Source organism: Micromys minutus (genome assembly GCF_963924665.1).
Source record: "Micromys minutus genome assembly, chromosome: 5".
Lineage (NCBI taxonomy): Eukaryota > Metazoa > Chordata > Mammalia > Rodentia > Muridae > Micromys > Micromys minutus.
This window is the reverse complement of record NC_137974.1, coordinates 66484805-66510460: the sequence shown is the minus strand read 5'-3', so window position 1 is coordinate 66510460 and position 25656 is coordinate 66484805. Positions and strand designations below refer to the sequence as shown.

At 40.0% G+C, this 25656-nt stretch overlaps 1 protein-coding gene across 18 annotated transcripts in view; it reads left to right on the top strand.

Moving 5' to 3' along the window:
• LOC308421223 (regulating synaptic membrane exocytosis protein 1) overlaps positions 1-25656 on the top strand; it is a gene marked incomplete at both ends in the record, with an annotated part of 207701 nt that overhangs the window by 5678 nt on the left and 176367 nt on the right. For 17 of the 18 annotated variants that reach the window (XM_080917501.1, XM_080917495.1, XM_080917500.1 and 14 more), the window contains one exon: positions 21654-21747. The exons of the other annotated variant lie outside the window; for it this stretch is intronic. In XM_080917501.1, coding sequence (XP_080773627.1) covers positions 21654-21747 — 94 coding nt within the window. Of the gene's footprint in view, positions 1-21653; positions 21748-25656 lie in introns of those variants that run through there. 18 annotated transcript variants of the gene reach the window in all.

The window sequence follows — 25656 nt, the reverse complement described above, 5'->3', positions numbered from 1 at the left end:
TAGCTGCATGGACAATTGGATGCAGAACGTGGTGTGATGTGTATAGTTCTTTACCTCTCGCCTCTGGTATTTTAGACATACCTCATGAGCTGGAATGAAACTTCTTATTCTGGGGATACAGGAGCACCATAAACCTACAGGTCTTAATTTATACTTAATCTCATTTTCAAGTGAAAAAATTGAATTTTTCTAGCATCAAAGTTCTATCCTAACATTTCAATCCTAAATTAATCTCTGCAAAAATGAAGTATTAACTGCAATATAAATAACCTCTCAATAGTGGAGCTTAGATTTGTTCCTACTCAAAATTTATTAATAAATGCTACCGTACCCCACAATTCTCTAAGGGATGTTTTGGCATCCATGACAGTCTACAGTACCATGTGACTGCACACATTTCCTAACATTCATGTGTCTTCGTTTTCTTACTGGCATAAGTATCTAACTTGTAAAGTTGTTGAATGAAAGATCATGCATATGTATCGAAGCCAGATGTTAAATTAGCATTCTTCCGGTCTTGATTTTTGCTTGTGATGCCAGCCCTACAGACATCTGTGTCAGTGTTTTGGTCACAGTGACAAGTACCTGAGAGAAGCAACTCGAAAGGAAGAAAGTTCAAACGTGTTTCTCGGTTTCAGAGAAGTCTTGTGTGGTTAGCTGGCTCAGGTGTTTGAGTCTGCAGTGGGCAGAGCGTTATGGCTGAGGGGCCATGCTGCAGAGGCGTGCCCATCTTGTGGTAGCAGGGAACAGAGAGTAACAGGAAGGGACTGGGACCAAGTTACATCTTTCTAGGACATATCTCTGGTAACCTATTTCCTTCAACTGGAATCTACCCCCTGTAACCGTTTCTATCATATATAAATAATAATGTTGAGTCACAGATCAACCAGATTAATTGGTAAAGGTTGATTCCTCATGATCCAGTACTGCCCCCAAAGGCCATTCTGAGCATCGTCATGCCGAAAAACCAGACTTTTCAACAGGTGAGCCTCAGATGGACATGAGGGTTCATGTGTGTAATCTTAAAACTATTCAAGAAGCTGAGGCAGGAGAATTTCCTTGGATAGGATGCCAGCCTGGGCTGTGTAGTAAAAAACAACCCCAAAAGGCATGAGCCAAACCATACAGTATCTAAAGTGGTAGTCATTTTGACTTTATTACCTGTGTCTGACATGCGCAGAAAGAATAAACAAGTTGCTTTATATGTCTGGGGACCCATGGGATGAGAAGAGTGGTCTCTGAAGAGGTTTGTTGAGGAACAATAAATGCCATGGTATGCATTTTAGACCAACATTATATATATATATATATATATATATATATATATATATATATATATATATATTCTGTAAATGTCATTTTTATATCCTCAGATGAAAGGATGAGAGCTGTACTCAAACTGTGTGAATAATACAGAGTATGAATGAACCCAGAGCATTTCCTTCTCTGTTCTAACCATCCCTAGATCTACTCTGGATGCTTCTAGCCTCTGTATAATCTAATCTTCCAAGCTGACTGATTCAATGCAGCTTCTCCTGGCTTCTGACTGAATTGTTCTGCCTGGCCTCATACTCTTCTGGCTTCTTCTGTCTTCTCTTGGGTCTAGCTTGTACTCTATGCAACCTATCCCAGGAAAACTATTCCAGTAAAACTATCATATGTGCACACCACACACCACTTCGATTTTTCTCTCGATGCTCTTCAGTAGCCTGTCTCCTGTGCTGTTCTCATGAGAGTTTCACGTATCCTATCTCTAACTCATTCTGTCAAGCCGTTTTTTCTGACTCATCACTTTGTCTTCCCCTCAATTTGATGACATTTTTCAAACATGGCTGCTTCCTTCTACAACTAACCTTACCTTTGTTGACAGGGATTAAAGGTGTGTGCTAAAGGAATGTTTGGAATTACAGCCAGATCATACCATAATCCTTGGCATATCTGCATTCTTGCTGTATCATATAGACCTAAAATGTCTTTGGATGTGATCCTGTGTTGGAGTAGCCATGTTGCTGGATTACAATTCTTCTGCAGCAGTGAGAGATCAAGTTACAACTAACAGTATATAGGGTATTGTCCCAGTTGTTAACTTTACATACAATACAAATATTTTGACACTTTTAATTTTTTATTTTATTTTATTTTTTAAAAATTACTATCTTACCCCCTCAGGCTTATATGAGGGTGCTCCCTTCACAGGACCAAGGGCCTCCCCTCCCACTGATGACAGTTAAAGCCATCCTCTGCTACATATGCAGCTGAAGCCAAGGGTTCCTCCTGTGTACTCCTTGGTTGGTGGTTTAGTCTCTATGAGCTCTGGCGGGTCTGATTCGTTGATATTGTTGTTCTTCCTATGGGTTGCAAACCCTTTCAGTTCTTTCAGTCCTTCCCCTAACTCCTCTATTGGGGTTCCTGTACTCAGTCTAGTGGTTGTCTGTGAGCATTTGTATCTGTATTGGTTAGGCGCTGGCAGAGCCACATCAGGCTCCTGTCAGCAAGTGCTTCTTGGCATCAGCAATAGTGTGTGGGTTGATATCTGCAGACGGGATGGATCCCCAGGCGGGACAGTCTCTGGATGGCCTTTTCTTCAGTCTCTGCTCCACTCTTTGCCCCTGCATTTCCTTTACACAGGAGCAATTCTGTGTTAACATTTTTGAGATGGGTGTGTGGCCCCATCCCTCAACCAGGGGCCTGACCTAACCTCTGGATATGGTCTCTACAGGTTTTCTCTCCCCTTTGTTGGGTGTTTCATCTAATGTCATCCTTACTGAGTCTTGGGAGCCTCTTGCTTTCCTGGCATCTGGGACGTTCTACTGGCTACCCACAGTTTCCCATTCCCCGCTGTTACACACCTCTGTTCAATTTTCTGACCCTCTGTATTTCTCCCCTGCCTTTTTCCATACCTGAACCTGCCCCCCTTTCCTCTCTCCCTCCTCTCTCCCTCCCAGGTCTCTTACTTCCTCTACCTCCTGTGATTATTTTGTTCCTCCTTCTAAGAAGGACTGAAGCATCCACACTTTGGCCTTCCTTCTTCTTGAGCTTCATAAGGTCTGTGAGTTGTATCTTGGGTATTCCGAGCTTTCTACCTACTGTCCACTTATCCGTGACTACATACTATGATATCCAGTGTATTGCAACTACTTACCACTATTGATCCATTGACAATGTTGCTTTCATATACAAACCCTGTTATTTTTTGTACTTCTTAGCAAGTGTAAAGCTATCACATCCTACAGATACACTAAAGTTAATCATACTTTGCATATCCCCTTCTTTCACAGAATCCACATTCCTTTGAGAGTACGATCTACAAATAGTTGCAGTTGGCCTTGTTGACAGGTGACTGCAGTCCTGGCACTTGGGAGGCTGAGGCAGAAGAATTGTGATTTGGAGGCTAGCCCAGTTTATTGAAAGTGCATGGCCCAATTGTGCTGCAGAGTGAGACCCATTCTCTCAAAAACAAATGAAACAAAACAAAAGAAGGGTTGCTTATGTAGATCACTGTCTAGCATACAGAACTCACTGGGTTGGTATTTCAAACTTATTCTTTTTTTCCTCCCCCAACTTCTATATCCCTCTCACCTTCCTGGTCACTCAGATTCATGCCACTACTCAGTCTCTCTCCTCCTCTCACTTTTTTCTCCCTCTCTAATATATATATATATAATCAAAGCAAAGAAAAGCAGTAAAGAAAAATAAATCAAAACAGTACAAAACAAAAACCATGGAGTCTGTTTTTTGCTGGCCAACCAACAACTCCAGGGCATGAAGACTGTTCTGGAGTATTGTTGGTATTTCCAGTTCTACTCAATCAGAGAAAACTAGCTTTCCCTTTTCCAGAAGTTATCCATTGCAAATGGCTTTTTTTGGTAGGCGTGGACTTCATGTTTACTCCCCCTTTCGGTGGGGGATTTTGTCTGCCGTCCATCCTGTTGTGTCTGGAAAAGCCACCTCTAGATCTTAGAATCTGTGTGCCTTTTCTACAGCATAGATTCCTGAGCCTTGGCTAGGCAGCTTTGATGAAGACATTTAATTCTGGTCTGGGTGCTCCTAAGTATCTAAGTATTCATGTGCTGCTAGATAAAACAGTTATATATCTCTTTCCTCATAGCTTATGGGTATTAACCAAAGTAAGTATTTCTACACAGGAGAGATGGGGTAAACAGTAAATTTAATCTTGATTATTAGAAGGCTTGTAAATTTACATGAGGAGTTCGAGTAAACATTTATGAAGAGGTCTGTGAGTAAAAAAAGGCCAAGATCTTGCCATCTTGAGAAAAGAAATAGAACCAGTTTGGAGATGAAGAAAAATGACTACTTTTTTCCAGGGTGTTGATCCTTTGCTAGACTTATTCTAGCAAGGATCTTAATATCGAAGTCCTAGGTCAGAAGGAGTTGGAAGAAGTGGTTTGATTCCTTCACTTTGGGTGAGGCATACAATGTAAATTCTCTATTTCTTTAAAGTGTGTGTGTGTGTGTGTGTGTGTGTGTGTGTGTGTGTGTGTGTGTGCACATACTTTTTTATTTTATATATTTCTGTATGCTTGCTAGTGTCTGAAGAAGTGTTTTTTTTTTTTTCTAGTTCATTCTTTCATTTGTCTCATTATTGTGCACACAGAGCAGATGGCCATGGGATGGAAATTGGAGCGCTGAAGACTATGAGCAGTAACACTTTAGGATCCGTCTTGTCTGGCTTCTCTTCCTTTAGGTATTACAAGCCATACAGAAAAGGGAAGAGAGACCACTGTCTCGCTTTGATGAGTCAGAGATAAATATGTTCCTTCCTCTTCACCTGTACCAGTGAGCAATGCTCTCAGGCGCTGCTCGCTTTGATTAAAGGAGAAAGAGAGACTAGAGAGAGAACTGAGAGAGAGAGAGCTGAAGGGTCAGGGACGGGGATCGACATGAGAAATGTATAGTGGACCTCAGCTGTTTAAATGTGAAATTTAAATCTTTGGAAGAGATGGAAATAGCATAACTCCCCCACCCCCAATTTTTTTTTTTGGCGGTCTGTCTGTCTGTCTGTATCTCTGTTTTCCTCTTTCATGTAGCATAATTTCCAATTTCTAATAAAATATTAAAAATAGATAAATCATGAAGAAGGCTAGACTTTTAGTTTAAGATTCTGCCCTAAATAAAAATGACAAAAAACCCCCAAAACTCAACTTCTTTATTCTAAAATAGGAGTTATGACTATAAAGAAATTCTATAAGAAGGAAAGAAACTCCATAAAAAGGAAAGAATTTAAATCTTTACATCTAACATAATTATATTCCATAATATGTCTTTCCAAATTAGGCTACAGCTAGGAATATTAGTCATTTCGCAGCATCTGATATACATTTCTGTTCTTGACTCAGGGAAACTAAATTTACATCTGCACTACATCCTTAAAAATAATCACATAATATTTGCATGTGATATGCGATAGCTGTATCGATATAGAACATCTTAAAAATAAGTAACTGCCGGGCATTTGAAGGGGAAATGGTTGTGCTTCAAAGCCCGTTCAGAGGGCTGCTTGCTGTTGAGGGTCTCATTGTCACCTCTTTGATCTCCGTCAGGTACCTTGTAAAATGCAGAATCATGCTGCGGTGCTCTGACCCATTTTACCCGGTGAATGAAAAGGTTGTCCTTGCTCTTGGTTCGGTTCAGCAGAATCACAAGGTCTCAGCAGCACAGGATACTCTCCTTCTGCACAATCCTGGAGGGAGAAAGGGACGTGGGTGTTGAGAGCTTCCCAGTTCCCTGCCCTTGAGGCTTCTCGTTTGCCCTAGCTCTTCGAGCATGGAGCACATCTTGTTTCGTGCTCCAGCCTAAGGTTCTGAGATGTGTTTGCTATTGGTCCACCGGCTAGCCTGCTTATCCATGGGCCAGTGTGGCTGTCTTGCTCTAGTACATTTCTGAACTGGTCTTGGAATTGAACCTTGTGGTAGTTCTGTCCCTAGAATGGGAGGATTGAGTCTGATGTTATTCCAGGCCCTCTAAGTTTGGTTGGCAATCCATAATCTATGAACATGATTGAGAGGCTCCACCGCTGGCCACTGATGTCAGCCACTGACGAGAAATACCATATTAGAAATTCAGTTGTACCTTCGACCTTGGTCTCTGTGTTGTCACGTGATAACTGATTCCCCACCATTCTGAATTTAGTGTTTCCTGCCTATGACCATCTTTGCATGCTGTATTTTATTTTCTACCCACCAATTTTATTTACTTATTTAACTATTTGTTTAAAAGCAATGCTATAATTCCAACTGACATATCCAAATTTATTTTCAGAAAACTAAATCTGTTATCCACAAGATGAAGTCATTAGTTCCTTTTTCTCACAGTTTTGCAGGCTACAAGTCCCAGATGTACACACCGGTAGGGCTGGTCTCTTCAATGAGGCATGAGCCAGGGTCTTTCTGGCCTATATTTGACCCATTCTTCCTGTGTTTTTACATTATCATGCTTTGATGTGTGTTTGTTTCTGCTAGTGTCATTTGATACCAAGACTCCACAAGATCCTCATTTTATCTCCTCTCCTCCTCAAAGACCCTGTAAACTAGTGATATTTAGGATTCCAGTAAGTCCCTGTGAGGAATGATAGAATTCTGTGGGAGAACAAACACTTACGAAAAGCACATTTAAATGAGTAGCTGTTTTGTCCCAAGGTATCAGTGGTTCAGTTCAGTTAATAGCCCTTTAATCCATTGATTCATGCCCCAAGATGAGGGAGAACATGGTAACAGGGATATGAAGCAGTGATTGCCCAATTTCTGGCAACCAGAAAGGGGTGGAGAAAGAAGGAAATGGAGAATTATGAATACAGAATGAATATTTCTACAAAAGAATTTCTTCCTGCAGCCCATTTTTTCATATTAGTCCATGAGGTAGTTTCATCCAGGTTCAAGACAGGTCTTCTTTTTTTTTAGTTAATCCTCTGCATACACCCTCAAAGACACACATGTTTGTATGAGCACTCATCTTAGAGATGTGTGCCAGTCAGTTGACAACCAAGGTGTCTGTATATTTGTCTGATACTCAAACTATTCACTTAAATCATAACTTGCCCCCCCCCCAGTGATCCAAGTTAATCTCATATTAGCAAAATTTATCCATATTATCTCCAAGAGTTTCCGTATTCTTTTCATTTAAATACTGATGATGAGGAAGAGGAAGAGGAGGAGAAGGGTGATGGTGATGGTGATGATGATGATTTATTATGTATTTGCACCTACCATGGCACAGATGTCAAGGTCATGGGACACGTTCTGTTGTCTCCTTCATTTATGTGGGTTCCAAATATTGAACTCAGATGGCAAGCTTACGTGTTAAGTGTCTTTATTAATTGATCAATCTTATTACCCTCAAGTTCTTTATATTCATAATAATTCCTACATTGATCAAAAGGTGAAATTCAGTGTCTTCTCAGAGCCTAAAAGCAAATGCTTTCAAGACTCTCTAAAATCAAAAACAAGTTACAATAGTTGTGGTGTACAGTGGCATTGTGTGTACTACCACTAAAAGAATGGAGGGATAATTTTCCGTCTGATTCATTGTTACAGTTTGGCTGTGAAATGTTTCCCCATGGGCTCATACAATTTTACACTTGGCCCCAGCCAATAAAGCTCTTTCATGATGTTATTGAACCTTTGGGACTGTGGACTTGGTGGAAGAAGTTGATCACCGAAACTGGGCAGCCTTGAAGACTATAGTTGCTCTGGTTCTATCTTGAACTAACTAACTTCCTCTGTCTGTCTGTCTGCCTATCTGTATGTCTGTCTCTCCCTCTCTCTCTCTCTCTCTCTCTCTCTCTCTCTCTCTCTCTCTCTCTCTCTCTCTCTCTCTCTCTCTCTGTGTGTGTGTGTGTGTGTGTGTTTCTCATCAACCCCATATAAGACACTACTGTTGTAAGATCTTCTTGCCACAAACTGACATGAGACCACAGTTGGGTGTTCCCCAGGATGATTGACTGAATTCATCAAACAGATCTTTCCTCCCTTAAGTTTCTTCCTTTGGGCATTATCACAGGGATATAAAAGGCTTCTTTACTATGTAACCAAATATTGGATATAACTTTAAGATAGAATTCTTTACTGTGGCTCACAGTTTAGAGGCTTTGGGTCATGGTTGGTGTAATCTATTCCTCTCATCCTGAGAATGGACATTGACGAGGTAGGCATGCATGGTAAATATGGAGGGATGATCAATAAATTGATTAATCATAGGACATGTCTGATAGGTTTTTTTCCCCTCATTTTTCTTTCTGTATTCATATCAAATGAAATAGTGCTGTTCACTATATTGGGTACCTTCCAGTTCAAACAAGTTCAAAGTCAAGGGCATGCATCAAAGTATCATGGTAAGTTTGTCTCATAAATAAGTTTCTTGTTTATTTAGAAATGTATGTGCCTCGGAAAAGGACAAAAATTAACTCAAATGGTGTTTGGAGCATAGAAAAGTGTACATAACCAGATGTTCTTTAGAACTCCAACTCAACACCTGGAAATCATTTTTAAAAGCCTAGCAGAAGTGATTTTTGCCTCAGAATGTCCCTGTATTGCTTGATATTTCAGAAAAGGGTTGAGGAACAGAACATTGGCCTGGAAACTACATAAAGCAAGGGGTTGGAAGGAGGATCCAGTGGTTAGCAGTGTGTGCTGCTTTTGCAGATGACTAAGTTCAGTTTCATATGTTCAGTGACTCATAGAAGCCTGTAATTCTCGCTTCGGCAGAGCTGATGCCTTCTTCTGGCCTTCATGGGAATATCACACGCACAAATACTCAGCCCCTCCCACAGACATGTTTATACACATAGGCATGCACACTTAGACAGGGAAGTGTACACATGGACATGCACACACAGTTATGCACACACAAATATACATACACACAGACATGCACACACTGTCAGATATGCACACACAGGGACATGTACACACATATATGCACACACACACACAGTTACACACACAGAAATTCACACACAGGGAAATGTACATACAGTTATGCACACACACAGTTACACACACAAACATGCACATACTGTCAGACATGCACACACAGGGACATGCACACACACATATACACATTATTAATTTTTTGAAATAAAACTTTGGAAAAAAATTTTAACTTATATACCTTGCTGTAATAATTGGGAAATCTAGAGAATCACTTGATGGAGTTCTGGTGGTGGTTCTCACAGCCTAACACTCCTGTCAGTTTGGAACTAAAACTCCTGTCGAATGAAATCTGAACTGTCAGTTCTTTATCTTCCCTGTGGAGTTCAAGCCTGCCTATCTCAAGTCTCACCTTCTATGGCATTCTGCTCCTGCTGACTGATTAGTAGTCCTACTCTGACTTCCACATTTATCACCGCCTTCTCTGTCTCGATTTCTTGACAGCATTCTGCCCTTTAAAATGCCCTCCAATGCCAGGACTTGAATTTCACCTCCCCTTCTTGAAATTCCATGACTGTCTTGAAGTATTTCCTCTTTTTTTTAAGGTTCTCATGTTGGTAGATGTCTGTGTTTCTAGAGGGGAGCAAATCATAGGTGGAGGTATAATGTTTATATACTTATGTTCAGCTTTAGTGATGACAGTTTAAATTTGCTTACATAAAATACCATTTTCAATGATGAATCCATTTTAACGAGTAGAGGTATAAACTTGAATAAAGGGAAACGTATATACTGAAATAAGATGGATATCTAAGGGGGAAACAATAACTTTTCTATCTTTTAATTATTGGCATATCCTTCTAATTCATTAATTTAACACATTTGAAAAATTACTGAAATCAGCAATTACCAGAAAAATGAATGACATCAAATTAAATTTGAGGGTGTTGCCCCATGGTAAATCATTTGCTAAGCACATGGGAGGCCTTACTCTTTTGTCCCAGAAATGCATTTCTTTATTTTAAAACTTGGACATCCACTTTTTTGAAGTATGATGAAGGAAGTGTGGTATTCTGCCGTGATATTCTGCCATTAAATATTTACTCAGTGAGTATTTCAATGCAATATGCAAAGTAACTACTATCCATAGGTAAGTTTGTAGCATGTATTGCTACCTTTAGGACATCCTCCATTAAGTTCAACATGCAATACTGTATTGTTCAATAAATGGGAAGTTGAAATTATGATGGGAATTGCTTAAATTCGCGTAAACTTGATGTTTAGAATTTTTTAAAGCTCAGTTTTTTTTTTTTTTTTTTTTCTCTCAGAAACTGTTTTCTCATTCCCTGACCTCCCCTGGTACTTCTCCTTCCTAAATATTCATACATGGAAATCTGAGGCTGAGCTCTCCACTTGGAGAGAATACACAGTATTTCTTTCTGACCCTATATCACTTCATTAATATGCTACTTACTATCTGGTTATCATGACTGCTTATACCTATCTTTTTCCAACTTTATTTTTCTTCTTGGTAGAATATCTCCTGTATTGATTTCTCTTCTGAAAGGCTGGAATTAGTGAAATGCCATTGATTAATTAGCAGTTCTTAAGTAATGGGTATCTTGGGGCACATAGCTTGTGTGTTGACTCTTCCACTATTTCCTGTACAACATCACAAAGATGCAGACGCAGTGCTGGGAGATAAAAGGGGGCTCCTTCCAGCTGTGCTGAGGGGAGGAACCTGTGTCAGAGGTTGCTTCCCAATGCCCAGGGTGAGGCTACTGAAACCAGTCTCCCTGTTGATGGGTCACTATTACTATTGACTTTTCTCCAGATTTTAACTCAATATCCATCTTTTTTGTTTTCTTTTGAGTAACTTTTTTCTAAAAAATGATATGCTTTTTGCATAAAGAATAATTACATATATGTTTCTACTTTTAACATCTTGATATTTTGAAGGAGAAAAAATATAAAAGATAAGTAAGGGAAGAAAGGGAAGAATAAATAAAACACTTTTTAAAAACCATTTAGATATAGTATAAGCCAGAGTAAACATCATCCTTTGCGTGATTTGTGTTTGTCTTACTTACTTTTCCTTTTGCTATAATAAAATACTCTGACAAAAGCAACTAAAAGAAGAAAAGCCTATCTTTCAAATAAAGTTCAAAGTTACACTCCACTGTGTAAGAAATTCATAGAGGCATAATCCTGAGGCACTGAACTCCAGCCATAATAAAAGAAAAGCAGATAGTGAATGTTGTTACACAGTTCAACTTCTTTCTTACTCAGTCCAAGATTCCAGCACAGCATTCCAGGATGCTTCCTAGTTAGGGTGGTGCTTCCTGCATGAATTAACCAATCAGCATCTTCCTGCATGAATTAAGGAATCAGCATCATCCCTCACAGGCACACCAAAAAATTACTTCTAGATTGATCAGTGTTAGACCTCATAGCACGTCGGTAGACATTAACTTGGGAGGATAGATGTTTCAGCTACTTTCTTGTTTCTGTGATAAAACAGCAGTGTCCAAGACAATTCATAGAAGGAGAGCTTTAATTGGGATTTACAGTTCCAGGGTGTTCAAAGTCTGTCACCATCATAGCATTGCTTGTCAGCAGTAGCCACTGGAGTTGCTCCACAAGCAGGAAGCAAAAATACACTGCGGAAGAAATGAGTCTTGAAATCTTTTTTTCCTTTTTTTTTTTAATAGCTAAAGGCTCTTTACTGGTATTAATTATTTTTTTTAAACTTTATTTTACAAAACAAAGATAAATGTACAGATTTTAAACATTTTTTGCTTAAAATTATACATTTTTGTCAGTATTGTTTTTTCAGACATTAAAATAATTTTTACATAAAACCATGTGAATATATTTTTTAGTCAGTACTTGATTTTTTTCAAGGGCTTGACAGTATGCATTGAAAACCTAATAGTTACAATAAGCGTAAAGTACATGCAAACAAAACGCAACATGGAAATAGTCAAAGTCTTCTTGTTTTGTAAATATATATACATATATATATATATATTTTTTTTGTTTGTTTTCTTTATTTCTTAGACTTCATACAGTCTGTGAGTTGTTTCTGGGGGAGTGCAAGCCTCTGGGGTTAGCATCCCACTATCAGTGACTGCATATTATGTCTGTTCTTTTGTGACTGGGTTATCTCACTCAGGATAATATTCTCTAGATGCAGCCATTTTCTTAAGAATTTGGTTAAGTCATTGTTTCTGGTGGCTGAGTAGTATTCTATTGTGTATATGTACCACAATTTTTGAATCCATTCATCTTCTGAAGGACATCTGGGTTCCTTCCAGCTTCTGGCTATTATAAATAGAGCCGCTATGAACATTGTGGTGCATATATCTTTGTTGTGTATTAAAGTGTCTCTGGGGTATATGCCCAGAAGTGGAATAGCTGGATCTTCAGGTAGTACTATATCCAATTTTCTGAGGTATCGCCAGACAGATTTCCAGAGTGGTTGTATTAGCTTGCAACCCCACCAACAGTGGAGAAGTGTTCCTCTTTCTCCGCAGCCTCGCCAGCATCTGCTATCATCTGAGTTTTGGATCTTGGCCAATCTGACTGGTGTGAGGTGGAATCTCAGGGTTGTTTTGATCTGCATTTCCCTGATGGCTAAGGATGTGGAGCACTTCTCAGATGTTTCTCGGCCATTCGGTTTTCCTCAACTGAAAACGTTTTGTTTAGCTCTGTACCCCATTTTTTAATAGGGTTATTTGATTCTCTGGTGTCTAGCTTTTTGAGTTTTTTGTACACCTTGGATATTAGGCCTCTATCTGATGTGGTGTTGGTAAAGATCTTTTCCCATTCTGTTGGTTGCCGTTTTGTTTTCTTGACGATGTCCTTAGCCTTACAGAAACTTTGCAATCTCATTAAGTCCCATTTGTTAATCTTTGACCTTAGAGCTTGAGCCATTGGTGTTTTGTTCAGGAAATTTTCTCCTGTGCCTATGTATTCTAAGGTTTTCCCTACTTTCTCATATAATGGTTTCAGTGTATCTTGTTTAATGTGGAGATCTTTGATCCACTTACTCTTGAGCTTTGTACAAGGAGATAAGAAAGGGTCTATTTTCATTCTTTTGCATGCTGAGTGCCAGTTGGACCAGCACCATTTGTTGAATAGGCTGTCCTTTTTCCATTGAATGTTTACTGCTCCTTTGTCAAAAATCAGGTGACCATATACATGAGGGCTCATTTCTGGATCTTCTATTCTATTCCATTGATCCACATGCCTATTTCTGTACCAGTTCCATGCAGTTTTCAGCACAATTGCCTTGTAATATAGCTTGAGGTCAGGGATAGTGATTCCCGCAGATGTTTTTTTGTTGTTGAGGATGGATTTCGCTATTCTAGGTCTTTTGTTATTCCATATGAAATTGCACATTGATCTTTCCAATTCCATGAAGAACTGGGTTGGAATTTTGATGGGGATTGCATTGAATCTGTAGATTGCTTTTGGTAGGATGGCCATTTTTAAGATGTTGATTTTTCCAATCCATGAGCATGGGAGATCTTTCCATTTTCTGAGATCCTCCTCAATTTCTTTCTTTAGAGGTTTGAAGTTCTTGTCATACAGGTCCTTCAGTTGCTTAGTTAGAGTTACACCAAGGTATTTCATAGTTTTTGTAACGAGAGTCTTGAAATCTTAAAGCCCACTCCCTGTGTCATAACTCCAACAAGGCCACACCTCCTTGTTCTTCCAAAATATTTCCACCACCTGGGATTCAATATTCAAACACATGAATATTTACAGGCTGTGCTCATTCAAACCTTCGTATCCCACACCCTGGTTTCCATAGGCTTGTGGTCATATCATAATGCAAAATGCACTTTAGAAGTATTCACGGTCTTTCAAAGTTCAAAAATTTCTTCAGTCTCAAGGGAATCTCTTGACTCTAATCACCTGTAAAAATAAAAATAGAAAATAAAGCAAATTACATACTTTCAATATACAAGGACACAATATGCAACATCATTCCAAAAGAAATGAGTGGGAACATGGTGAAGAAATTATGGGCCAAAACAAGGCAGAAAACTCCAAATCCTTAGCTCCACATCCATTGTCAAAGGGCAGCTGGGTCTGTGCTTCTGGCTTTGCTACGTGAGGTACACCTCTCTCTTAGGCTGGTTCTGCTCCCTGTGTACTGATATTCTTGAGTGGCCCCTCTTACACAGATCAATGATGAGGAATAAGCTGTGCAAGGAAGACTGCAAAGTATACAGTGTGAAGAGGAAAGGGGCATCAGGAAGTGGAATGGAGCTCACACCTGTGTTCCAGGAGAGAACCAGATTAACTGAAAGTCCAATGTTAAATGGATTACAGGGAGCCATGAACGCAGGTCAAGACTCCATCCAGCTAAGCTTCCAGTGTGTGTAAAGGAATTAAAGACAAGACTATGTCCAGAGGCTTTGCCGAATTATAACAGGAATGGCTTGCAGTGCACCTGCTGCTTTAGCCATTGCTTCCCTCTGAAGCTTTTCAAGCTGGCTCTCTACAGTCCACAGAGCTTTTGTTGCTATGATCACCCAAGCTTCTTCTAGGGTGGTCATCAATCTCTGCTTGCAGCAATCTCTTTTCACTTCAAACATCCCAGAGTCTTCCCACATTCACTCAGATATCTAGAGTTGCCCCACATTAATTAAAAAAAAACATCCCAAAACAAAAAAAAAAAAATATGAAAACAAAAGGGGACACAAACCAAATCATTGTAGTTGGACCTGTCACAGCAATACCTCATCTGTGGTATCAACTTCTGCATTAGTTACCTTTATATCTCTATTATAAAACACCGGAAGCACAGACACACAGAGGAGGGCTTTGGTTGGGGTTCATCATTACAGAGGACACAGAGTCTGTCACCTTCGTGGTAGTGTCACCTTAGGCAGGCAGGCATCGCACTGAAGCTGTGACTAGGAGCTCATATCCTGAACCGCAAACCGGGAATGGCCTGAGTCTTTAGAAATTTCAAAAGCCACCCCAGTGACATACTTCCCCCATGGCAACAAATCCTAATTCCACCCAAACAGTTCAACCAAATAGGATACACAAATACATGAGTCTATGTTTGCTGGTCTCATCCCAACCTATTTCCCATTCTGAGCAATCACTGGTTGTGGTTTACTATGTTGAATACTTAAAAAATATTAATGGGATTCAAATAAAGAAGGGCAGGAAGTAGATAAAAAGTTAAGTATGAAAGGAAAATACTACATACAAATAACTAAGTAAAAAACCCAAGTTTCCGTGTAGCATCTCTCCGATGCAGCAGGAGATAGTCTTGATTCTTTTGCCCACAGTATGTGTTCTTTTTAAACTTGCTATTTGAAGTCTATCATATTTTGCTCAACTCTCATCCTTTGGCTTTCCAGCCTGTTGTTTTTATAGTGAGGAAATAGTTTCTGTCTGTGATGTTGGTATGAAATGGAATAGTGGGCTAACATAGTAATGAAGAAAGTTCTATTGATCTAGACAGCATTACTTGACTTGTAGCCCAGAAAAGACAAATGAATGTATCCCTTTAATGGCTTTCAAACTTAGAAATATTGTTTACAGATGCCAATATAATAAAGAGGAGAAAGCTAACCATGACACCATTTGAGGCTCTTTAGAATTTATGTGAATAGGCCTAAGATTAATAAATCAAAAGCAGTCAAATTCCCCTGTGGAAATTTAAAAGGGAGTGTCTAAAGAGACATTTCTGGGTTGGTGTCAATGAAAAGTTCCTATGTTCCAGAAATAAAATAGAGAACAAGGTTTAAGCATTTGCTGAGTAAAGTTTAAACAGTTGCCTGTGGGCACATCAATACCTGAAATGTCTAGCAGCTTGGGACTCAAAAACACATAGGGCCAGAAGAATCTGGTCCTCAGAAAATCCTGGGAATTAAAACTAACATTTCTTCACAAGGCCAGGGCATGAAAAAGTGATTTTCCTACAGTGGAAGGAGGGTGTATCTTCAAACTTTCTATGCCTAAGATAAAGTCATAATGCAGTTTCCTAATGAGCTCTAGTTATAAAATTAAAATCTGTGTGGTCTGGCTAGTCAATATTGTTCTTCCTATGGGGTTGCAATACCCTTCATCTTGTTCAGTTCTTCCCCTAGCTCTTCTGTTGGAGTCCCCAGGCTCAGTCCAATGGTTCCCTATGGGTATCTGCAGCTATATTAGTCCAGTGCTGACAGAGCTTCTCAGGGGACAGCCATACCAGAATCTATCAGCAAGCACTTCTTGGCATCAGAAATAGTGTCAGGGATCACCAACGTAAGAGTAAAATTGGAGGGACCCATGGCTCCAGCTGTATATGTAGCAGAGGATGGCCTTGTCTGGCATCAATCGGAGGGGAGGCTCTTGGTTCAATGAAGGCTTGATGTCACAGTGTAGTGGAATGCTGGGAGGGGTAAGGTGGGTGCGTGGGTTGAGGAGAACCCTCATAGATGCAAAGAGGAGAGGATTGGGATAGGGGGGTTGTGGAGGAGAAATTGGGATATCATTTGAAATGTAAACAAATAAAATGATTAATAAAAAGAAATAAGAAGAACGAGAACAGGCTGCTCACTGGAGCGTAAGGAGTAAGGCAGTATGTAGCACCACCTCCTCCCCAAATCAGGGCTTTTGCATCAGATCCTGCCTTCCGGTTTCCACCTTGTTTGAGTTCTGCCTTGGATTCCCTCAGTGGACTCTCACCCAGGAAATGTAAGCAAAATAAAATTTCCTTATCTGACCACGCCACCAAGAAACTAAAAATTCATTCTGGTTCTAAAATCGACATTTCGGGTGGGTTTATTATGAAGACATTGTTCTTTAATCCTAAACCCAAGTATATATGATCAATGGGACTTTGAACAGCAGTTATTGTGTTCTGTCATATCTTAATGATCTAACCCTAAGTGTGAAACTCTTCACATTCCCATTGTGTCACATAAGGTAAGTCAGTGTGCCCAGAGAGCTCTTCTTTATTTTGACATATTTTCTGTTACAATCTCCCTTCCTCTCTGTCTCTTTCTTTCTCTCTGTCTCCATCTCTCTCTCTCTCTCTCTCTCTCTCTCTCTCTCTCTCTCTGTGTGTGTGTGTGTGTGTGTGTGTGTGTGTGTGTGCTCGCGCGCGCGTGCACACGTGGGCACGTAGTGGTGGTATAGGATCATTAGATGTATGTGCATATCATTTCTACAGTGCACATGTGTAGGACAGAGGACAACTTTGTAGAGGGAAACTCTTCTGCCAACATTTTGTGGGTCTGGAGATTGAACTCTGCTTGTCCAGTTCCCCGGAGCCATCTTGCTCCTCCCCTTTTTGCCTTGTTTACTGTCATTTATGGAGATGTGTACTAGTAGCCAAAGCATTGGCACTTGCCTCCAGTTCTCCTTTAAACGTCTCACGGTGGATTTCAAAGTGTGATGCTTTGCTAGGACACCTGTAGTAAACGTGTTGATCAGTTACAGGCACGCACAGGAAACATTCCATGTAAGACGAGCCAAGCCTTAAAATGTCACTCCAGCAACATGGTCTGCCATTATCTGTCTGACTTGTAGGCATATTGCTTCACCTGTCTTTCTTTCTGTCATACCTAATATTGCTACGGTTTCTTCTTGAAGCTGTAGTAATCTGGGCTTAGAACATAACCCAAACTGAGCCAAACCACATTCCTCAATAGTTGAAGATATACTTGCCTTCTAACACACTGAAAGTAAACATAAGTGTGTGTTTACACTTACATATGCTGTAGAGGGTATTATTGTTGAGACTAGACTACGGTACACACCCTGTGTGTTGATTTGAATTTGAGTGATATGGGAGACAGTTCCTAGATGGTATCAATTATATTGTCCCTTTGGTAATCTTTCCTAAACATTTCTAGGCTATGCAGTTTATAACTAGATTTGCTTCTATTCTAAGTCTCTTTGTGGGAGACATTAATCCTAATAAACATAACTTGAAGCCTCCTGTCAAAGGAAATTTTAAATGTGAATAATTCTCTAGATACAAGAAAATGGAGCTAAATACATTACTTTCTCAAATCCTACACTCACATTCATCCTGATGTCTTTAAACCTAGTCTCAAATTCTCTCATGATCTTGCTTTTCTACAAAATGTCATTTTTCATAGTGACTTACCTGTTTAGACATATATAATTTGAACTGCTTTTTGTATGCCAGTTAGACTTTCTTTTGGCAGACATTTTTATTATACATTATGTTTTGTAGGTTAGACTTAGGGCAGTTATGTCAGTGTGGTATTGAATAAACAGAAGGCATCAATACCGAAGTATGCACACATCAGTCAGGATGCAGATTGCTGAGCTGCTGATTTGGAAGCATGATCATAGACATTTTAATGACAGATCAGGGCATGGAACTGTGCCCACTCTTAATGAAATCACTCCAGCCTGACCCGCGATACCACCTCTGGATCAGTCAAAACAGAATCCATTCCTTCCCTGCCTTTCTTGTTAATGACCAATTTTTTTTAACATATCAGAAATGAGAATTAATAATGCAAGCATTTCCTCAACCACTACTAATATAAAGCAGTTGCCAACCAAAAAAAAAAAAAGATGTGCTCAGATTTGTTTGACTGGTGCTAAAAGTGCTAATCAATGACTAACAAATCACCGATGCAGCATTTCTCGAAGCCTTCAGGGGGGATGCCCACTGTGACCGTTTTTAGAAATGAGTAGAGCATGCATCCGGATCTGAACCCAGCTGATCTGGGTTACAGGAGCTGTATAAGCTACTGACATCAGAGCATGAGGAGAGAGCTAACTCAGTAGCGGAGCATGTGTTGTATTCCACTGAGCTTGAGGTGTAAGTCCCTAGGGAACACAGTCCGTGGTAGCCATGAGGTAGAAGACATTCTTCAGAACCTTTGTTACGGCCGGTTGTTGTCACTGTCGAGTTCAAACTCTTGCTGTGCTGCAGACCTGCTGTTGTATATCTGGAGTACTGAAATACCACCATTTAATATTCCAGAGCCAAAAGCTTGGTCTGAGTATGCTTCCTCTTTGCTCCATGTTTGGAATTTGGGCTTAAGGAAAGAATCTACCAGACACACACATGCCAGGAAGCTTGGAAAGAATTATGGAGTAGTGTCAGTGTAGAGTTCTCCTTTGGACACTTCTAGAGAAGCTTCAAAGACGAAAAAAATCACTGTGTGCCTTGCGGTCAGGTAAGGGAAATGGCCCAGAGAAAAATACCTGAATTTAAATGCATCCTTTCACAACTTTTTATAAGAATTATTTTATTCTTGGTGGTAAAAATTAATAATGCTGGCATTTCTAAGTAAGTCTGGTGTTTATGCAAATACAGATTCAACAGCAAGATAATTAATGAACTCTTCTGCTTACAATGTGTCCTGCTGGTGTTTCTGAAGTACCAGTGTGTTAATATAACACAGTATGGTTTGGAAAGAGGTAAAGCTAATCAACACACAAGCAATCTGTTATAGGTCGATGACCAGTCTCAAATCAGCATCCCTAGGATTGAATTCTGGCTGTAAATACTTTTAGTCTATGTTCTCTGGATATACTCACTGGAAGCCACCTGCCCACAGGATGGAAGCTGTTAATCTTCATCTTTAAGTTTTCACTTCCAGTATGGAGCGCATTTTATGTACTTATCCACCATCAAAAAACAATCAACGACAGGAGTAGAAGTTGAAGAGAGAAGTTTTTGTCCTCTTTCACAATTCTTGGCCATTACCTGCATCCTTCAGCCTGTCTTGTTCTCTTTGCTTTGTGTTACACTATATCCACACGTACAACTTTTTACATATATGAACATATATTATCAGGTAGATTCCATACATGATAGGTAAAATGTCAGTCTCTCTTTCCAATTTTGTGACCTCTCTTAATTTCATTCAGTCTAAGTTGATTCATTTACTGAAAACATTTAACTTCATTTATATTTATGGTTGAGTTGTGTGCACTTTGAATCTGGTTAAGTCTGATATGTCATGTGCTGCGGCATATTTGATCACAGTGTGAACCCTGAGATTGTGTTATTTACTGTAAAAACCTGTTTCTCTCTAGGGTATGGCTCGGTCCTTAGCACAGACCTTTAATCCCTCTGGCTGGAATACAGACCTGCCTTTTGTACACACCTTTAACCCAAACAATGAGGTAAAGTTAGTTTGTAGAAGGAAACACCAATATTCAAAAGTGATGTCTCATGGAGTGGCAGACAAAGTGATGAACCAGAGAAAGATCTGAGAGATAGCACACTCCCATAAGGACAAGAAACGGGCTACTTAAGAGAAAACCACCGAAAAGAGAGAAAAAGAGAGAAAAAGAGAGAAAGTTTCTCAGAGGCAGGTGGAAGAGAGAACAAGCTAGACAAAGGTGAAGACAGAATTCGCCAGAGAATAAGAAGGAGCCAGAAGATTAGAACAGACTGCCAAAGTTATTATGAAGCCAAACAGAGCAATTCAGTTAGAAGCAGTCAGTCATCTTGGAGAGGATGTTAGGCAGAAGACCTGTGTTGAAGCAACCAGCAAGAACTCAGAAAGAGCAAGAAAGGGTGAGCTCATTCTACAGTAAGTCTCAGAGGCTGAAAAACCTTCTAGGCCTGGATTAGATTGAAGCTAGAAGCATCCAGGACTAGGTCTAAGTTTCCAGAAGACAATAAAGCAGGCAAATAACAAATACATGAACAACGATGCTCTTATTTATTTTCTGCAAGATTTTAATGATAATTTTATCACTGGATTCACCATCTTGGATTATTTCTCAGACTTGCCCCTGGCATTAATGAATATTCTTTAGGAACTATGAAATGCATTCACCCACAAGAAAGTTGCCTCATTTTTAACCTTTGTAATATCGTTTATATTAAAATTCAAAAATAACAGGTGTGAGCAGAAAAGATACTGAACATAGTTTGCACTTACTGGCTTTGGTGAAATGACTCACAGTGTAGAAATAGAAAGTTTTTTTTTTTTCATAACAGGTGCATGGATATTATCTATACAGGAGCATGAATATTATTTATCAAGATGTCTACATTTTCACTTTGGGAAATGCCATACTATTAACACCTGTAGTATCAACACTTATTTTTGAAGATTCTTCTGATGGACACATGGTAAACAAAAGAGGTCCCATTTTTACATATGTACAAAAATAAATGGCAAATACAATTACAGCCCAATTCCGTTCTGTTAGACGCGCTCCTATTTACTGAATTTTAATGGTAACTGAGCAAAAGCTGCCACTCACACTTGCAGAAATCATCATGTCGGCTAAAGGCCATTTCATTGTCATAAAAATCCTTTATTTAGCCCTCTCTACAAATAAGCTCACAGCAGGACAAAGGACACTAGTTAAAGTAATTTGGGCGATAAGTAAACATAAGGAATGGCTAGGAGCATAGCGTCATCTGGCAGGGAATCGAGAGCTTATTTCCTGAACCCTGTGGATCTGCTTAAAACCCAGCAGAGATGCCAATATGCTTCCCCTCGGTAAATGCTACCAGTCTTCTCGCTGCCAGGCCCGTGGAGGTTTGCGCACGTTCTTTTATCCAGGCAATCTTTTGGGTAGCCGCACGGGGCCTGCCATGACCCGAGTCAGTCACGCAGGGAGACTTCTCCCGTGCTCACACCAACGTTTTCCTTCAGTTTCCATTTTCGGTTGCACCTCTTGTTCAGTGCTAGAAGTGTGGAGATGGAGGAAGACGCGCACACTCTTCTCGGATAAGGTCCTGGGCAGCGGAGAGTGGCTGTTCTCGGGCTCCCGTTTCCTTGCGTGGTTGCTGTGATGTGTGCGTCTGGGATGCCCGTCTCCACAGAAGCCTGGGGAGAACTGAGGTCTGTTGATTCTGAGGCGGGAACAAGTGAGACCCACCGTGCTGGTAAGACTGGAGAACCATAATTCTGCTTCATTCTCTTTCTGGTTGTATCCAAATCTCTATCAAGTACTCCCGTTGTATCGGTTTTTCCGGTCTAAATAACCATGTGCTTTATACAGGGCACAGAGTACTTTTCTTGCTTGTTCTAAATAGAGCAACTTTTTCTTTGTCAACTTTATCTTTAATCTGCTTTTCCAAAATGAGATCACAGGATGTCCTGAAGATTATGAGAGGCGTCCATTTATGATTCCTGTCTGTGCGCACTCGTCAAGTACAGATTTAAAGATTAGGAAGTCAGTAATAATACATTGCTTAATTGTGCATGGGTTTTGGATTTCAGTCAATGTTCACGCTTCATGATTTCAAGCAAATGCAGAGACCGAGGAACAGGGCAAGTCAGAGCCGTCATTTATGGAAGTCAATCCAAGGACTGGAAGCTTGTCACCTTTTCAAAACAATGGGTACTGGGTTTTAGTGGATAATCCAAAACTTTAACATGTACAGACTGTCAGGTATCCTACAGTGCCGCCGGGTTAAGTAATCTGACCGTAGCCCACTGAGAATCGCAGCTGATGTTAGCCTCCTGTATTCCATCTCTAAGGAAACCAGTGTGCTGGGTTTGAGATGGCTGTGGATTCCCAGGGGAGGGTTCTGTTGTGTAGTCTGTCAGGCAGAGGGATTCCTGTCACTAACTGGGAAGAGGTGTTTGAAATAAGAACTAGTAAGTAAGTAAAGAGAGTTGGTATATATTTTTAAATTAATAAAATTGTAACGGATTTCGGATTTCTTTTTCTGCTTGTGCTGCTGGTCTTCAGTGGATGATGTCTGCCATTCTGTATGAGATATCATGGTGTGTAGCATCGAGGAATGACTGAAAAGCTATTTTACAAAAAAAGTCAATAATAGATTTTCCCCTTAATATTGACACTCTGTGTGTGTGTGTGTGTGTGTGTGTGTGTGTGTGTGTGTGTGTGTTGGTACAGAATCAGCCCAAAGCTTTAAATTTCATTAAACTTACTGATATGGCTTATAAGGTCCATGAGGGGGTGAGGCAGAGTCATGGCAATGTTTTTAACTACAGAAAAAGAAATACATTTCTGAAAGTTTGTTTGTCCCCTACTTCTCAGGCCTGTGCTGGCCCACAAATCTGTCTGCAGACTGTAGCTTTCTCCTCGGTATTTCTTAGGACACTCACATAGCAAAAGAAATTAATTTCAAAAGCACAGCCTTCTGCCCCCACTTACTACACTAAAAACACACTTTACTAGTGCCAGAATTGGGAAAGGAGATGTGTAACATTGTAGACATCAGCACAGCAACCCAGTTCCCCTCTCCAACAAGCCATGTGCACAAGAATCAATATATACGAAGAACTCAAGAAGGTAGACTCCAGAAAAGCAAATAATCCCATTAAAAATGGGGTACGGAGCTAATCAGACAATTTTCAGCTGAGGAATACCAAATGGCTGAGATGTACCTAAAGAAATGTTCAACATCCCTAGTCATCAGGGAAATGTAAATCAAAATGGCCCTGATATTCCACCTCACACCAGTCAGAATGGCTAAGATCAAAAACTCAGATGACAGCAGATGCTGGCGAGGATGTGGAGAAAGCGGAACCTCCCCCATTATTGGTGGGACTATAAGCTGGTAAAAGCAATCTGGAAATTAGTCTTGAGGTTCCACAGAAAATTGAACATATGGCTACCTAAGGACTTAGCTATACCACTCCTGGGCATATACCGAAAAAGTTCTCCAACATATAACAAGGACACATGCTTCACCATGTTTATAGCAGCCTTATTTATAATAGCCAGAAGCTGGAAAAATCCCAGATGTCCTTCAACAAAGGAATGGATACAGACATTGTAGTAAATTTACAAAATGGAGTACTACTCAGCTATTAAAAACAGTGACTTCCTGAAATTCTTAGGCAAATAAATGAAATTAGAAAATTATCATCCTGAGTGAAGTAACCCAGTCACAAAAGAACACACATGGTATGCAGTCACTGATAAGTGGATATTAGCCCAAACACTTGGAATGTCTAAGATACAATTCATAGACTATATGAGGCCCAAGAAGAAAAAAGACCTAAATGTGGATGCTTCAGTCCTTCTTAGAAGGTAGAACAAAATACTCAAGGGAGGAAATATGGAGACAAAGTGTGGAGGAGAGATTGAAGGAAAGGCCATCCAGAGACTGCCCCACCTGGGGATCCATACAGACACAAAATCCAGACACGATTTTGAATGCCAAGAAGAGCTTGCTGGAAGGAGCCTGATATAACTGTCTTCTGAGAGGCTCTGCCAGAGCCTGACCAATACAGAGGCTGATGCTTGTATCCAGTCATTGGACTAAACTCAGGGTCCTCAATGGAGGAGTTCGAGAAAGGACTGGAGGAGCTGAAGGGGTTTGCAACCCATAAAAAGAACAATATTATCAACCAACCAGACTTCCCCAGACCTCCCAGGGACTAAACTACTTTCCAAACAGTACATGTGGAGGGACCCAAGGCTCCAGCCACATACATAGCAGAAGATGGCCTTCTTGGACATCAATGAGAGGGGAGTCCATTGGTCCTGGGAAGGTTAGATGCTCCCAGTGTTGGGGAATGCCAGGGCAGGAAGGTAGGAATGTGTGGTTGGGGAAGAAAACTCATAGAAGTAGTGGGGGTGGGTGGGATAGGGGGTCTCCAAAGGTGAACCTGGAAAGGGAATAACATTTGAAATGTAAGTAAATAAAATATCCAGTAAAAATTTTTAAAAAATCAATCAATCAATCAGTCAATCAATTAATCAATAAAACGCAAACAACACCTGGGGCCAGTGTGAAGTCAAAGGAAATAACTTTGCAATCATGTGTCAGTCCAGTGAGATTTCATCCCAGATCAAGACCAGTTCCTAATCCAGAGCACTATGTTTAAACCACATGACCTTGGGCAAATTAGTAAGCTTTGCTACATCTCACTTGTTGTTTCCAATATAATTTTATCATACCCCTATATGAATTAGAATTATCAGAGTGTGTTTGACATGTAAAAGGCCTCCAAATATTATATGACTTTTTTGTTAAATAAAATTATCAGAGTGTGTTTGACATGTAATTATTATGGATTATATTTTTTTGGTCTTTCTCATGCTTCAACTTGGTTAGCTTTTGACTAATGTTGGATTGAAGCAGACCTGGAAGTTTGTATAAAAAAAAAAAGAAAGAAAGAAAGAAAAAGAAAAGGAAGAATCTCTAAAGGTCCTATGTGGGGGCTAAAAGTGTGTTCTTTGAAGGTAGGGGATATGTATAAAGTAGTCAGTTTGTTAGAGACTGTTAGTCTTAAGTTGTTGCCATGATTATGAGACAACGAGTTCTTAAATGCCATCGTTCCTAGGCAAGTTCATGGCACTTCAGTAAACACAGCATATTCTTTCTAGTTAAGGACGGGTGCCAATTGTCCCTGCATTATCATTTACCGGCTTATATTATGAAACCAAGTAGAATCAGTCTTCCCGTGGAGCTTGAATGTTCTGGACTGGGTTAGAGGAGTGTGCAGGGGTTTGCTGCTTTCTCTGTTTCCAGACTGAAACTGGGATTTCATTCAACCAATTTCCTTTCTTTTGCTAATACTGCTGCTGTTCTTTAATACAAGACAGGAGGTGGATGTAGTAAATGTAGGTGAATTACTGATAAAAAGATGATTTTTGCCTGACTGACATCCCCGTTACACTATGAATTATACGAGGCACCATCTTTTAATATCACAAATATACTCCAGTCCCCCCAGCTTCCTGTTTTAGGTATGTCCTTTTGTCCTCTGGAGCAGAGCCATTAGCAGTGAGATGATCATATAGGAGAGCCTGAACAAGCAGTTTTCTCCTGTTCCCAACAGTCTCTCCCGGCTTCTGTTTTATGTGCCCT